General features: G+C 33.0%; 1 protein-coding gene across 1 annotated transcript; it reads right to left on the reverse strand.

Moving 5' to 3' along the window:
* Nucleotides 1-9,118: 9,118 nt before the first annotated feature.
* LOC131644549 (glutathione S-transferase L3-like) lies at nt 9,119-11,660 on the reverse strand. The gene is made up of 10 exons (XM_058915079.1): nt 11,505-11,660; nt 11,346-11,411; nt 11,203-11,263; nt 10,977-11,063; nt 10,799-10,897; nt 10,189-10,291; nt 10,024-10,100; nt 9,795-9,902; nt 9,482-9,562; nt 9,119-9,362 (listed from the first exon to the last, which is right to left on the reverse strand). The coding sequence occupies exons 1-10, from the start codon at nt 11,513-11,515 to the stop codon at nt 9,351-9,353; spliced, it is 705 nt and encodes a 234-aa protein (XP_058771062.1). The 5' UTR covers nt 11,516-11,660; the 3' UTR covers nt 9,119-9,350.
* Between the last annotated feature and the right edge of the window lie 5,035 nt (nt 11,661-16,695).

Genomic DNA, 16,695 nt, shown 5'->3' on the forward strand with positions numbered 1-16,695 from the left:
TGCTACAGGAGCGTATGTCTCCTCATAATCAATACCTTCCTCTTGATTGTAACCTTGGGCAACTAATCTAGCTTTGTTTCTAGTAATAACGCCGTTTTCATCAAGTTTGTTACGAAAAACCCATCTAGTGCCTATTACTTGATGATCTCCCGGATGAGGAACTAAGTCCCAAACATCATTCCGTTTAAATTGGTTTAATTCTTCTTGCATGGCCATTAGCCAATGCTCATCAAGTAATGCGTCCTTAGCGTTTTTCGGCTCAACTTGTGAAATGAAAGCAAAATGATGACAGAAGTTACTTATCTTTGAGCGTGTTGTAACGCCCTTTGAGATGTCTCCTATTATGTTGTCAATTGGATGGTCTTTCACATTTGTCCAGACCTTAGGAAGTTCTTCATTGTTTGAGATGCTCTCTTTTTCATTTTCATCATGAGACTCATCTTTCTCTTTCTCAGCATCTTTCTTTACAATATTTTCACTCTCGTCTTCCTTATCTTTGACAATGTCTTTAGTGGATGGACCTGCACCATTAAACGAAAGACCTTTCTCGACATATTTTGTATAAGATTCATCAAAAGACACGTGTACTGACTCTTCTACTATAAGTAATCTTTTATTATATACCCGATATGCTTTGCTAGATTGTGAGTAACCAAGGAAGATGCCCTCATCAGCTTTAGCATCGAATTTACCAAGATTATCCTTACCATTGTTCAAAACAAAACACTTGCAACCGAATACATGGAGATGAGATACATTTGGTTTTCTACCTTTTAGTAATTCATAGGGAGTTTTGTTCAGTATAGGACGTATTATTATCCTATTCAAAACATAACATGCGGTGCTAATCGTGTCAGCCCAGAAATACTTAGGTAGACTACCCTCATTCAGCATTGTTCTTGCCAACTCCTCTAGAACCCGATTTTTGCGTTCAACCACCCCGTTTTGTTGTGGTGTTCTAGGAGCTGAAAAATTATGCTCAATTCCATATTTATCACAGTATTTTTCAAAAAGATAGTTTTCAAACTCTCCACCGTGATCACTTCGAATTGCAACTATTTTGGTGTTCATTTTATTTTGACATAATCTTGCAAATTGTGTGAAAGCTGGAAAAGTTTGATCCTTACTAGGTAGGAAGATTGTCCAACAAAATCTAGAGTAATCATCGACAATGACAAAACCATAGATGTTTCCACCTATGCTTTTAGTCCTTGAAGGGCCAAAGAGATCCATGTGAAGTAGTTCAAGAGGGCGTGATGTTGAAACCACGTTCTTTGATTTAAAAGATATTTTTGTTTGCTTTCCCTTTTGACAAGCATCACATAGATGATCTTTTGAAAACTTCATTTTAGGTAAGCCGATTACTAAATCTTTTGTGACAACTTTATTAAGTAAGTCAAAGTTTATGTGGGCGAGACGTCTATGCCAAAGCCATGAGTCTTCGCCTAGAGCAATTAGACACTTGGTACTAGACTTAGATACCTCATCCAAGTTTAGCATATAGATGTTGTTTACTCTTAAGCCATTAAACATAATGTCTCTTTTCTTAGTATGTTCTATTGTGCAGCCAGAATTTGTAAACATTACTTTAAAATCATTGTCGCATAATTGACTTATACTTAAAAGATTATGCTTAAGGCCTTTTACTAGCAGTACATCAGTTATAGTTGTGGTAGAAGGGTTACCTACACTTCCTTTACCAAGTATGGCTCCCCGATTGTTATCTCCATAGGTGACATACCCCTTTTTCTTTGCGTGAAACTCAACGAAAAGAGATATGTCTCCCGTCATGTGTCTTGAACATCCGCTATCAAGGAACCACAACCTTTCGGCAATGTCAAGACACTTTTCCTGCAAAATTAATTTAGAGAGGGAGGTCCCCAATTTTCATTGGGTCCTTGGTAGTGAGTACATAATTTGTTGCACTTGGGCAACCATTGAAATACTCCTTTAGGAACTAAAATCCTCCTAAATTTGCATTTTTCAATGGTATGACCCTTTTTGCAACAATAATGACAGGTAATATGATGAGAATATGCTGTTTTGCTAGTTGATACTTTTGGTACAAAAGTGTATTTACTATATAAAGGAGTATACGATCTTTTGAACTTATTTGGATCAACCGCAAAAGTCACTTTTGGTTGTAGAGCCTTGTCTAATTTGGCTTTTAGATCTCTTACTTCTTTTTGCCAAATGTGACATGTCTCACAACCAAACCATGATGTAGGATCTATTTCAACTTTATCCTTTTGAATGTCTAGCATAGATTGTTTTAAAGCTTCCATATCCTTTTCTGTTTTCTCAACTTTTGATTCAAGATATGAAAAGATTTTCTTATTTGAGGCCAAAAGTTTGAAAGCTTCAATTGCATCTCTATGTAATTCTTCAAAAGCAAGTTTTAGTTGAGAATGAGATACCTTATCTATGAGTTCAGGTTTAAGATGACTTACAACTTTCTTTTTCTTGTGTCGATGAGCCATAAGGCATAAGTTTGCTGATTCTTCTTCATCGCTTGATGAGCTTTCACTAGATGAATCACTTTCCCATGCTATGTAGGCTCTTTTAGATTTGTTATGACCTTTGCTTTGGTTCTTCTCTTTTTCCTTCTTAAGGTATGGACAATCCGGTTTGTAGTGACCGACTTTCCCACAATTAAAGCAAGGGCCTTTGATTTTTCCTTTGTTGTTGTCATCTTGTTTGAACTTGTTTGATTGCTTTCTATAGTTGATCAAGCCTTTGTCAGAATGCTTTGCTCCATTTTTCTTTAGATATTTGTTGTATCTTCGCACAAACAGTCCCATTTCCTCATCATCGGAGTCTTCGTCATCACTTGTATCACTATCCTCTAGCTCTTGTCTTGAGGTCTTGGAGCTTGAAGCCTTTAGAGCTATTGACTTCTTCTCTACCTCTTTCTCCGTGTTCTTCTCTTTATTTGCCCTTTTCTCATGCATGTCAAGGCATTTAAGTTGTTGTTCATGTTCCTCTAGTTTACCAAAGAGAGTGGTAATGTCTAAGGTGTTTAGATCATTTGCTTCCTTTATTGCTGTAACCTTGGGTTGCCATTCCCTGTTCAAACATCTTAAGATTTTGTTAGTAGCAACTGCATTGGAAACAGGTCTATCAAGAGAATTTAAACGATTTTTCAAGTGAACGAATCTCTTCTGCATGTTTTCAATGGATTCACCATCTTCCATGTGGAAGAGTTCGAACTCTTGAGTTAACATATTGATTCTAGCTAGTTTGACATCATCCGTTCCCTCGTGGGCAACTTGCAATGTGTCCCACATAGCTTTAGCGGATCTACAATGGGAAATGCGATAGTATTCATCAACTCCTAGAGCTGAGATTAGAATGTTTCTCGCTTTCCAATCGTATCCATATCTCTTTTCATCTTCAGCATCCCAAGTATTTTCTGGTTTTGGAACAACTGCACCAGCTGCATTTGTCATGGTGATCTGAAAGGGACCATTGACAATAGCTGTCCAGATGTTCCTATCAATTGCATTGATGTGGACACACATACAATCCTTCCAATAGCTATAGTTTTCACCGTTGAAAACTAGAGCTCTATTGTGAGCCCCTTTAGGTCCGGAAGCCATCTTTCCAATAAGTGTTTCACGTAGCACGGAATAAACCAGAGCTCTTGATGCCACTTGTTAGACGCTGGCCTAAGGATCTAGAGGGGGGGGTGAATAGATCTCACAGAGTTTTTCGAAATTATTTCGAACTAAGGCGAAAGCGGTTCTGAATCGACTTGCGTCTATTCCGGACCGTTATTGCAAGGATCGTATATGTGACAAAACCACAAGATAATTGAGATTAACGATGAAATGATATGTTATTGAATCAATATGTTTCACTTTAGAAAATCGATTAACTTCTGATTTGATAAACTTTGATTTGCAATGCAGTAATAATGAAAGAAGCAAAAACACAAACACTTGGTGATAATGATCAAATTGATGGTGATTCGATGTGTGATGAATTGTGATGTTTATACAAGTTCTTAATTCACAATTTTAACACTCGAATCGTTGATCAATTTGCAATTATAACCAAATATGAACAAGACGTAAATGAAAATATAAAAGCGACAAGAACACGATATTTGTTTAGGCAGTTCGTTGATCGTCCTCGCTACGACTACGTCTGCCCCCAATTCCAAACTGAAATTGGGAAATCTTCCATTAATGTTGAAAGCAGTTTATACAAAGAAGATAACAAAGCGATAAACAATAAACCAAATTTGTCGATCCTTTGAATCTTCTTCCCCCTTAATCTTGAGCCAGATTAAGGTCTTCCAAGAGCTTCACTTTGATCCCTTTCTACAGTGTCTTGAATTGCTTGAACACTTGTTCTTCAATCTTCACACTCAGCTGGATCCTTGATGAAGCCTCTTGATAAAAACCCCCAAAATTCACCTATCTTGGAGGACAAAACCCTCAGATTTTATTCACCAAAAACCCCACAAATCTTCACCCACTAGGAATCTTCAATTCTGTTCCATGGACGTTATCGAACTCGATCACTAACCCTCAACGCAAGAATGATTATGTGTAATTGTGTTGGAGATGATGAAGAACGAAGATGAGAAGCATTTGTGTATCTTTCAGTTGTTGGTGTTGAGAAGCTGCAATAATGAACCTTGGACAATATATATGAGAGCTAATCAGTTGGAGCTGAGAAAACCAGAAATTTTGGCATTTTTGATCAGATAGGTCGACCTCTTGTAGTGCTTAGGTCGACCTAACAGAGCTGCATAACATTTGTTCCCAGTTAGGTCGACCTGTTAAGGAAGTAGGTCGACCAGAATCCTCTTCAGATGCGTTTTGGGACCTTTTCTTCAGTTTAGGTCGACCTAGTTGTTGTGTAGGTCGACCTGTCAGAAGGATGTGTAAATTTCCCCACTTTAGGTCGACCTGGGTTGGGAGTAGGTCGACCTGACTGCTGTTTTTCTGAGTTCTTCTTGTTTTACTTGTCTTGAGTCGACCTATATGTATAGTGGGTTGACCTGCTCTGTCTTGAGTGACCAATGGTTGCTTTTCTTTGAGTTCTTCTGCTTGTGCCTTGTTGCTTTTTTGCTTGTGGAGTTTGCCATGTATCAAAAACACCTTTGTGAGTGTGATCTTGTATTTACATATAATAGACAGAAGCAAGGAACATACGATATATCCTGATTCACGTGAGAAATTCTCAAGCTAATCCAGTCCACCCTACCAATGTGATTTCACCTTGAACTCAAGGTCGTAATCCACTATAACCAAACTGATTACAATTGCATGGGTTACCCGCCGATGACTAACACTACACAAGCTACCTGCGAATGACTAACAATATAATGCACAAGCTACCCGCAAGTGACTAACAATCAAGAAATGATACGTTCAGTGATCTCAACGGATATAACGTTCATTTACCCCTTTAGAGTTCTGACCTTCACTTGGTCTTCTAAGAGGATTTCCACAATGACTCACTACCATTGTCTTCTTGAGATTTTGACCTTCACTCAATCTCTCAATGTATCCTCAACATACAGTTGATAAGATTTGTGTTTACATGATTGCTTCGTCGAAGAAGATTACGCAATTGGTTAAACACATATTGTTTAACATAATTATGAGCAACTGCTCTTATGTTAAAACAATTTACATGAAGAATCCTAACACTATAAAATAATACGAGCAACAGATTTTGTGTTCATTACATTATTCTACAAAGATGTATATGATTATATGTTGGATAGCATCTTGTAGTGTTCTTCTTCTTCATCTTCATTGTTGAGCAAGTCACGAGCAACAACTCATTGCTTCTTCTGATTTCTAACAAGATGTATATGATTATAGTTGAGTAGCATCTTGTAGAATCTTCTTTCTTCATCTTCTTTGTTCTGATTGGCTTATGCATATCAACTTAGGCATTAATATCAACTAATTGGCCGAGTTGCATTTTGGATTACATGTGCTTCTACTTCTCTTTTTTATAGATGCTTCTCAATAATCATCTTCTGAGTATTTGTTCTCTTTCTATATATGTTGATTCTTGTCAATCTGCATTGGTTAAATTACATTCAAGCCAAGCGACAACTAACAACTGCAATGATAACAGCTGTTATGGTAGTATGAATATTAGCATCGTGATGATTGCAACAACAAATTTTCTAGTTGTCGTTAATATTGTTGGATGATTTGATCTTATTTTTATAGCTTCTCAAAAGAGACGCTGGAGAGCAAAAAGGTCCTTTAGATTTCCAATGGCTAGTTCCCAACGGAAAGAATCAACCATAGGTTTGAATGGTGCAATACGTCTTTGTCTTGTAGTTTGATACATTGTTATGAATTGGTGGGAGATAGCTTCTATCAAATAGTACGCCCATTTGATTATAAAGGAATTTGTAATATGATGTTGTACTATTTTCTTCTTGACTGAGTTTCTTGATCTTATCTTTAATTAATGTACTTCTGGTTCTGAAGTAGTAAGTTTGAAAGAGATCAACTTGCCTTCATCTTTCTGATAATGATTCTGATGTGTAGTTCATATACTGCTTAGTATGGAATCATTAACTCATAGGAGTCAGAATCTCGTATGGAAACAATCGCTCATTTGAAGTGTGATACTCGACTTCTGATCTGGATCAGTCTTATAATGTTGTAGTTTGTCCAGATTTTGTTTCAGAATCCTTTAAGAATTGGAACATTGTTTTCCAGATATATAGGCAACAGCCAATCTGAAAACAAGTTATTTCATTATTGAAAGCAATTATGATTCTTGGATCTTGGTATCTGATCTTTTGCTTGATTAGTTCAATTATCATCTTTATTACATCCTTGAGTCTGATCTTGTATTCAAGGCTTGACCTTTAATGTATTCAAAATCTTTGACTTTGTCTTCAGAATTAGAAGCAACAACTTTTCGGATGAACAACTCTCGGCTTCTGAACTTAACTTGAAAGCTCACTCTTGTACGTTGATTTCTGATCTTGGAGCAGAAGCTCTAACAGAATTCTTTCTTCTGATTACTTGTGACTTCTGAAGCAACAGCTTATTCCAGAAGCACACCGTAACTCCACTTTCTTGTTTCTTCATAATTAGATGCAAATAGTATTTCTGAGACGCCTTGCTTGTTTATGATGATTCTTCTCGCACAACAATCCATAATCTCTTAGAACACAATATCTGCACACTCAAGAAACTATTATAAACTAAATTGTTACATACAAAATATATGTATTGTTATCGTCAAAACATAGAGACTTATTGTAGAAACAAATCTTGCTCTAACAAATGAAATCTAACTCAATCAAGTTATCTCAATTGTTAAACACCAAAGTTCATTTTATTTTTTGTTATTTTACTTTTTGTCATTGCAATATTCACAAACAATCAAACATTTAATAAATCACGCTTAAAGTCACAAAAACTATTGAACGATCTCTGAAACACAATAAGACACTATAAGATGATAAAAAATATATACTTGTTGCTAAGTTGCAACAATGTTCAAGAGAAAACCAGCAGTAATAGAAAAAGAAGCGGAAACGTTCAAGGCTTATCTTGTAGCAAAGGGGTACTCACAGTAGAAGGATATTCGATATAATGATATTTTCTCTCTAGTCACCATATATAGTTTTATTAGGGTTGTGTTAGCCTTGGTTGTCAGATGAGACATGCATTTAGAGCAGATGATTGTAAAGACAATGATTCTTCACTGTAATATAAATGAGAAAATTTACATGGAATAGTTAGAGGGGTTCAATTGCACTAGACATGACAGACTAGGTATGCGTATAGCTTAAATCAGTCTCCAAAGCAGTGATACAAGCACTTTGATTCATACATGCTACATATTGGTTATAGCACTTTGATTCATACATGTTATATATTGGTTATAGAAGGTGTGAGTATAATTGTTGTGTTTATATTAAGAGCCTTGATGATGACTGTTTTATTTTCAAATTATTGTATGTTGATGATATGTTGATTGCTGCTAACCATTTACATGATGTATATGAACTAAAAATCATGTTGAGAAAAATAATTGACATGAAAGACTTAGGTGTTGCTAAGAATATTCTTGATATGAAAATTCATAGGGATAAAAATGCTAGAAAATTATCGCTCTCTAAAAAAAATCTATGTTGAAAAGGTGTAAGATAAGTTTGACATGAATAATTCAAACTCTATTGGCGAATCACTTTAAACTCTCATGAAATTAGTGTCCAAAGACAAATACAGAAGTTGAGGATATATCAAAGGTTCCTTATGTTAGTGATGTGGATTGCTTAATGTATGTTATGGTGTGCACTAGACTATTTTTAAAACAAGCTGCAAGTCAAGTTTATAGTTTACATCTAAATTGCAAAATCGTTATTAGGAAGCAGTCAAGTGGATTTTCATGTACTTGAAAGGTACAACAGGTCATGGTATCATGTTTAGCAGTGAACAGGGTGATTCTTAGATTGCAGGATATGTTAATATGACTATTCTAGTGATATGGATGAAAATAGGTCTACAATAGGGTATGTTTTTACTTTAGCAGGAGGACCTATTTGTTGGAAATTATCGGATCCATCCATAGTGATCATGTCGACAACTAAAGCAGAGTTTATGGAAGCAGGTGAGCTGCCAAATAAGCTTTATGACTTATAGGATTGGTGAAATAATTGAGTGTTGAGCAAGATGGAGTTCACTTATATTGTAATAGTCAGAGTGTCATTTATTTGACAAATAATCAGGTGTATCATGTCAAGCCCAAACATATTGATGTGAGATTTCACAAAATCCAGAAGTTACTTGCATTTGGACCAAACCAATTATTAGTGACAAGTTTGGACATTGTTTGGACTTGTTATATATTTCTCAATGTTAATTAGGAGGTGTACCTTCCCAATTGCTAGAATGTGACTGTCTTGCACAAAATCTTCATAATGTTTGATTTCGCTAAAGTGGAGATTGTTAAATATGAGGTAAAAATTATTATGAATATTCTTGAATATAGAAGATTATTATGGGTGTTGTTAAATCTAAGATTAACTAAGTGAATACTTTTAAAGTGCTCTGCTTTTAACATATACGACTCATGTGTAAAATCTTAACATAACATAATAATAAATCAGAGTAGAGAGCATCAAAGTTTATTAAGTATTATTATCAACATAGGATAACAACATATTCTGATCAATGATCACAAACTGGTACACAATCCTTATTACAACACCAAACACACAAGCTGGAAAGTGAAACATAACCATGGCATGAATCTATATAACATCAATATTTGGCTGAAGATGCATCCCATAATACAAAAGATGCTTTATTGGAGTATCTCAAATGAAGGTTGCTGCAATTCAAGTTTCACTGTTGAAGCTGCACATTAGAAATGCAAAAGTTTGAACCATGTAACAAAGAAAAAAAATTCAAAATCAAATCACAATTCTTTAAAATCAACAGTGACTAGTGAGAGATTCATCACAACGAATATATACCAGAAATTTTTTCTTGTAACTATCAACAAGTGTTTGAGGATCCACTTTTGTCTGTGTATAAGCATCAATCTTGTTAAGCTCCTACAAAAGAAACATTTTCATTCACAAATGAGTTTCTTTCATGTCTAAAGAGATGGTAGTCATGCTTCTCTTTAAAAATGCATTATTGTCTTTCATCACTTGCTAAACCAATGAAGAAATTTTCTTCTAGTTTAGATTGAAGATTATGGTGAACAGAAACAAATGAAAGTAAACTGGTACAACTTTCATAATCAAGGTAAGAAATTCTATACTATTGGTTTTTCTAGCGTACCTCAATCCATGTTGCAAGCTTTGGTCTTCCTTCAGTGATGTTATACTTGAACAACTCAGCAAGGACAATATGGAATCTTTCTACGAACGGAACATATGCAATATCCACCTGATCAGCACAAGAAATCATCATATGTATCATAATGAACATTATAGCAGTCTATCTATAAAGCTTTAAATTTAAAATGAAAATGAGAATTTCTAAGACCATTGATCTGATTTAAACTCACCAAGCTGAATTGACCAAGAAGGAATGGGCCATCATCAAATTTACCAAGGGCATTCTCCAAGTAATCAACAGCAGAACCTGATTCAAAATAACCAATTTAAATATCTATTTTACCTTTGTAGAAAAAGAAAAAAATTTCCTCCATTTAAAAAATTAAACATCTTACTGGCTTGTTGCACAGTATCCCCTTTGAATGAGCCAAACAAGTCTTTGACAAAGGTATCGACATGAGATAACAACTGCTCAGCAAACTCTTTCTTGGCAGGATCCTACAAAAAAATTATAATAAAAATAAATTTTAATAATAAAATTTATTACAGCTATGAGCTGTGGCACACAAAAATTTATCACTCTTAACACACACCTTCACATACATATTCGAATATCTAGAGTGAGCATGACCTGAATGACCCAATAGTTAAATACACAATGCCTATTGGCTCATGGAATTTGAACCAGACTTTGATACCAACTTGGAATTTAGGTTTATCCTAACTTAACTTATAAAACCATTTCGTAAATCCCAACTCAACTATATAAAACCATTTAGTAAAGTGAAAATTTCCTCTCTTATAAACTTGTTATGGGCCAGCCACAGACCCATTGCGAAATAAGCCCAATTACCACCTAGTAATGAGTCACCAGGTGTGCAGTCTAAGGTACGATCTTAATCATGATTCACAATTCTGATTCTCGTGCGGAACAAAACTCATTTATAAAATGTTAACACTACTAAAAACATAAAGAGAGTTAGTTAATGTTGAATTGTAACTTACATTGGGAGAGAGAGGTGTTCCTTCAAAGTTGGCATCAAGATATTTGACTAAATCAAGACTTTCTCCCAATACCTTGCCATTGTGCTCCAAAGATGGCACCTATATTAATATCAAAACAAACTTGATCGCCGTTGCAATATAATAGTAAAGTAAATTTATATATAAAATAATAACCAACCTTGTTCTCAGGGTATAGTTTTTCCTTATACCATGCAGGCCTGTTTTGAAGGTCAATAGGAACCAACTCAATCTTGTCTTGTAGTCCCTATAGTTCAATTACAACAAATAAAATTTAAAAACAGTGTCAGATACTGAAAACAAATAAATAAAAAATCAAATAAAAGACAGAAAAATGTGAATTGGATTATGGAACATGCAAATGATAGAATAAAAAGAAAAAGAACCTTGTAGTTCCTAGTGATCCATGCACGTTGTGCAAAGGGGCAAGTATAACTGATGTACAACCTATGAGTAAAATAAAATTAGATTTGGAAAAGAGTAGTAGTAAAATTAAAGTGGAAATTAGGAGAAGATGAAAAAACTAAACCTGGTGGTTCCATCAAAAATCGGAGGTGGCTCCGAAGTTGAAGTAAGCGCGGGAGGACGAACGGTGCTAAGAAATTGAAAGTAAAGAAGAAGAGAGTTAGTTAGAGATTGGAAGAAAATTGACGAAATAAAAAAATTGTGATTGATTCATAATTCATACACAGTGGCCATTGATTTGATTTGATGAATCAGAATGCAGTGTTGAGTTGCGTTGAACCAAATGAATTGGTCTTGTATTTATAGCACCGGTGCATATTGTGGTGTCAGCGATGACGGTTGGGCATTTATGAAAGTTCAAGAAAGTTTGTAATAAAAGTGGGAAGTGTTGGAGGAATAAGCAAATGAAGAAGTTTGATTGACAGAGTAGGTAGGCAGATTGATGTTTACCTTTCAGGACATTAATCCAAATCTGAAATATGTCTACATTCATTAAGTGACCCCGCCATTTTAATCAGGAAATTGTCTACGCTGAAGGGAAGTATTATTCTCGTCGTTATCATAAATTAAAACTTATTACTGCCTCCGATCCCATTTATAAGAAAATATTCTCTTTTTAGATACATTGAATAAATAATGTATCTAGGCAGTATATTGTCCAGATACATTATTTATTCAATGTATTTAAAAAGAGAATCTTTTCTTATAAATGGGACCAGAGGGAGTATTTAAATTTGTAATTGATATCTTTAATAATCTTTATTAGCAAGAATATATCCCAAACATTCATTATCACCACAACCTCATAATTATTTAAAATTTACCATTAAAATAGTGACACATATTCAATCTTGCATTTCTTCTTCAAATTATTTCGTACTAAATAGCACTACTCTATTTTTTAATATATCCAGTAAATATATTAATTTTTAATAAATAGAAAATAAATAAATTATTTATTATAAAAGATAGAAAATAACATAAAAATATTATTTTCAAGTTTCTTAAACAATCAGTATATTTAATTTATATTTAAAAGCAAATACATTAATTAATAAATACATCTAAAATATATTACGTAATATCTTTTAAATTTTGTAAATCATCTTCTAATATTAAAGACAAAGAAAAGAAAAGAAAAATGTAATAAAACTAAAGACAAATATATTTATATGATTTTTGAATTTTTATGTTAAATTCTATTTATTTTTTCTTAAATATAATATTCACTCTCATTTGTTTAAGGTGTCAAATTTTATAACTAATATTATTTTGCTCTATAAGGACATTATCTTTAAATAGTAAAAATTAATAGTAATTGCTTTTATTTTTCAATTTTGTTATTTATAGTATTTATCACCAATTTTATTGTTTTTGTTTTTATTTATGTTTTCCCTAATTAATATTTAAAATTTTATTTTTTTTTACATTTGCATTTGCACCTATGTGGAGTGGTGCATGTACATATAGCAATTATGATATTTTTTCCAATTTGCGATACTATGTGTTTTTTTCGGATAGAAAGATTTGGATTACTCTGTAATATTTATGTTTTTTCCATACTTTATGTATTTCTTTTGTTCTATAAAAAAATATTGTATTATTTTAATTTTTTTATTTATTTTGATTTTATTAAACCCAAAGTGACATCGGTTAGAAAAGTTTTAATTATATTTTCTATTGTAATTTCTAAAATAAACTAATAATTAGTATTTTTTTCATTACCAAACTTTAAATTTTCTTTATATATATATATATATATATATATATATATATATATATATATATATATATATATATATATATATATATATATATATATATATATATATATATATATATATATATATATATATATATATATATATATGAGACTATTCAAGTGAGAACATTTGGTTATTATGAGAAATGAGAACAATGAATATATATATATATATATATATATATATATATATATATATATATATATATATATATATATATATATATATATATATATATATATATATATTTTTTTTATTTCTAATTCAGATTTATCTTCTTATTTTTTTAGCAATTATTTTCTTGTCAAAATGCCAAAGAACTGTTAAAATATTTTGTGCCACATTAGTATCATTTCAGTCCGTTCAAATTTTATGTTAATTTTTTTATTTTTAAATTGATTGAAAAAGTTGTATTGATTCACACTATAATATATTAATATATTAATTATGGTTAAATATATTTTTAAATTTTAAATTTTTGAAATATTAAAATTTAGACCCTCCATTTAAAAATACTGTTTTCTAATTCTCCAGTCTCCACTTCTACTTTATTATGAAATTTCCATTGTTTTTCTATTTATAAAGAGGACAAATGTTTCATAATTTTTAAAAATAAAGGATGAAAGTGATTTTAAACATATGTAAATTTATTGTATAAATCAATTTTCTTAAGAAATAAAAAATAACATGTAAATTTATCTCCAATATTTTTTATTAATATTTTAATATTGTTTCTTTCTTTATGTTCATTCTTTAACTCTTTCAACCCAAATAATTTATTCATTTCATCAAGCAGTCAAAAGGCATACGTTACAAGATTAGTCAAAGGTCATTTATTCATTATATTTAAAATAAATAGGCGGCAACGTAGGGCTATAAAGCCTATTATGTCCAATACTAATGGGCAATTACGTGTATTATGGTCATAAACCCTATTGATCATGACTACTAAGGTGGACAGAAACGCGCGAATAACACAAAAAAGAATGGAAGCAGGGAGATCAAAGAGCATCCCAACAATGGTTGTCACTACTCGTATCTCTTAAGAAATATCTTAAATACTCCTTATAACTAGAGTTGTCAATATGGGTTCGGCCCATCGGACCGACCCATAAGTCCAACAATTTAACCAGGCTGGGCCGCAAAATATCTTAAAAAAACACGACTGTGTCTTTTTGGGCCAACCCATCAGACCTATGTTTTTTATGGGTTGGGTCGGGCCAAGCGGGCTTTGGGCGGCCTATTAAAAAAATATTTTGGTCAATTTTGGAGAAAAAAGATTGAGATAAGATATGATTTCATAAATGTGTTTTCAAGTGATAAAGAAAAGTTAAAGAACATGAAATATATTTTCAAGATGATGTGATCAAGGAAATGGTTGTGAGATGGAGAGAAAATTTGATAAGTAAGTGATAATATTAAGTTACTTTTTACTTTTACATGATTTTGTGGTATATATATATATATATATATATATATATATATATATATATATATATATATATATATATATATATATATATATATAAATATTTTAAACATCACTTATATACGTTTATGATGACTCTCTACTTATGTTGTGTTGCATTTATCCATTACATCTTTTTATAAAATTAAAACTATAATATTGAAATACGGGCTGGCCTATCGGGCCGCACGGGCCTTTGAAAAATGGGTCAGGCTCATTTTATGTGGCACATTAAGCAATCGGGTCGGACCAGACCAGCCCATTTAAATACATTGGCCCACCTGGCCGAAGCGGGCTGGACCGGGCCGACCCATTTGACAGCTCTACGTGTAACATCCCAAGTTTTCTATTTTATTTATCTAATAGTTATTTTATTATTAGTATAATTATTTGCTTGTTATTTGGGTGATAATTATTTAAATGTGTATTGTTGTGTTAATTTGGCTAATTGAGTTATTATAATTATTGGTGGAATAATGAAATAATAGCTAATGAGCCTAATTAGTTAAGATAGAATGAGTAGCTAAGCCCATTAGAGAGAAAAGAGATAGTAAGAGTTGAATTAGGTCATTTCATAACATTAACATTTGGTAAGAAGAGAAGAGAAAGAGGGAGAAAGAGAAAATTGGGGAATCTTGAAGAAGGATTTTGATTTGAGGTAAGGGGGAGAATTTTCATTACCTTGAATGTACGAGTGTGCAATGAGTAGTACTATGCTAGGTATTTCATTTCTCTTCATTTCATAGATTTTCACATGTTAGGGTTTAGGTTAAATCCATGGAATTTGTGGTAGTAATCATGTTTGATGATGTTTGTATATGGACCCACGGTTAGAAATATGTTTAGGAACCTTATATGTGTGTTAAATCACTGTTGGAATGAGTTTTGGTTGCTTAGAATCAGATTTGGGTTGGTGTTGAAGGTCCTGAAAACGCACATATTTTTCTAGGTATGGTGTTGTTTGTCGGGCGAGCATCTTGCTTCACCGAGCGAGTGCACGCTCACATGTCTACGCCAGGCGAGCATAGCGGGCGAGGGGTTGCCAAGTTTCTGTCTTGGAGCGCCGGGCGAGTGGATCCTTCCGCCGGGCGAATATGTCCTGTTTGGTAAAAATTGTAATGTGCATAACTTTTGAACCGTAACTCCGTTTTATGTGTCGTTCGAAGCATTAGGAAGCTAATGTAATTATCTATATGATAGGGTTGGATTGGTTAGCACTTAATGATTTAATTCAGATGTTGTTGTATGAATGACATATGATTATCGTTATGTGTATTTTTGATTTGGTGAATTGTGTATAGCATTTGTTGGCATGTTATGTGATATGATATACATGACGTGGGTGAATATGTATATGCTATTGGTGGATAATTCATTGTGTGGAATTATTGTGGTATGTTGTATGTTAAGATTGTATGGATAATCTTAATTGCATATGTTTTGTGATAATTGTAAATGCATTCATGGGGAGATTGTACTCCGGTTGGCTTTGATCCTTGTGTGGAAACATAAGCGGCTTTGTTCCTTTTGTGGATTCGGAAGCGGTGAAATATATGTTCATATTTTGAGGGCTTTGATCTTGTTCGAATCTAAATTGTGCCTCTGGTTTTTAATCGGGAGCGGTGAGCTTGATACTCACATGATACCACATGCATGAGTCACATTAATTGCATTTCGAGTCACATTGTTGATATGTGAATGTTTGAATTGATGTACTTGCTTGTGTGTGATAATTGTATGTTTGATATGTGCAATACTTATGAAACTTGTTCAAATTATGAAGTGTGATGAATGATTATACTATAGTATGCTATGCTCATTGTACATATATTATGTACTCATTATGATGTGAATTCTCACCCTTCTGTATGAATGATGTTCATTGTGACATCGCGCAGGTTCTAACGAGTAGCGTGCTTGTACGAAGATTTAACTGAGGAGTCTTTCGGTTTTATTGTTTTATTAGGTAGTGAGTCAAATGCTCTGATCATGTAACACTGGGGGTTTTTGAACTCATGTTTTAATATTTGGATATTGTTATCTTGTTTATATTTGGCATGATATTTTGGATACTTGAAGTTGAAGGCTATGTTGCGTAGTTGTTGAATTCATATGACATGTATATATAAGAGTTGGTTATGTTATATGATTTGGTAGATGGATATAGTATGGGATATATTCAT

The sequence above is a fragment of the Vicia villosa genome, linkage group LG1, assembly GCF_029867415.1.
Source record: "Vicia villosa cultivar HV-30 ecotype Madison, WI linkage group LG1, Vvil1.0, whole genome shotgun sequence".
In the NCBI taxonomy this organism is placed as follows: domain Eukaryota; kingdom Viridiplantae; phylum Streptophyta; class Magnoliopsida; order Fabales; family Fabaceae; genus Vicia; species Vicia villosa.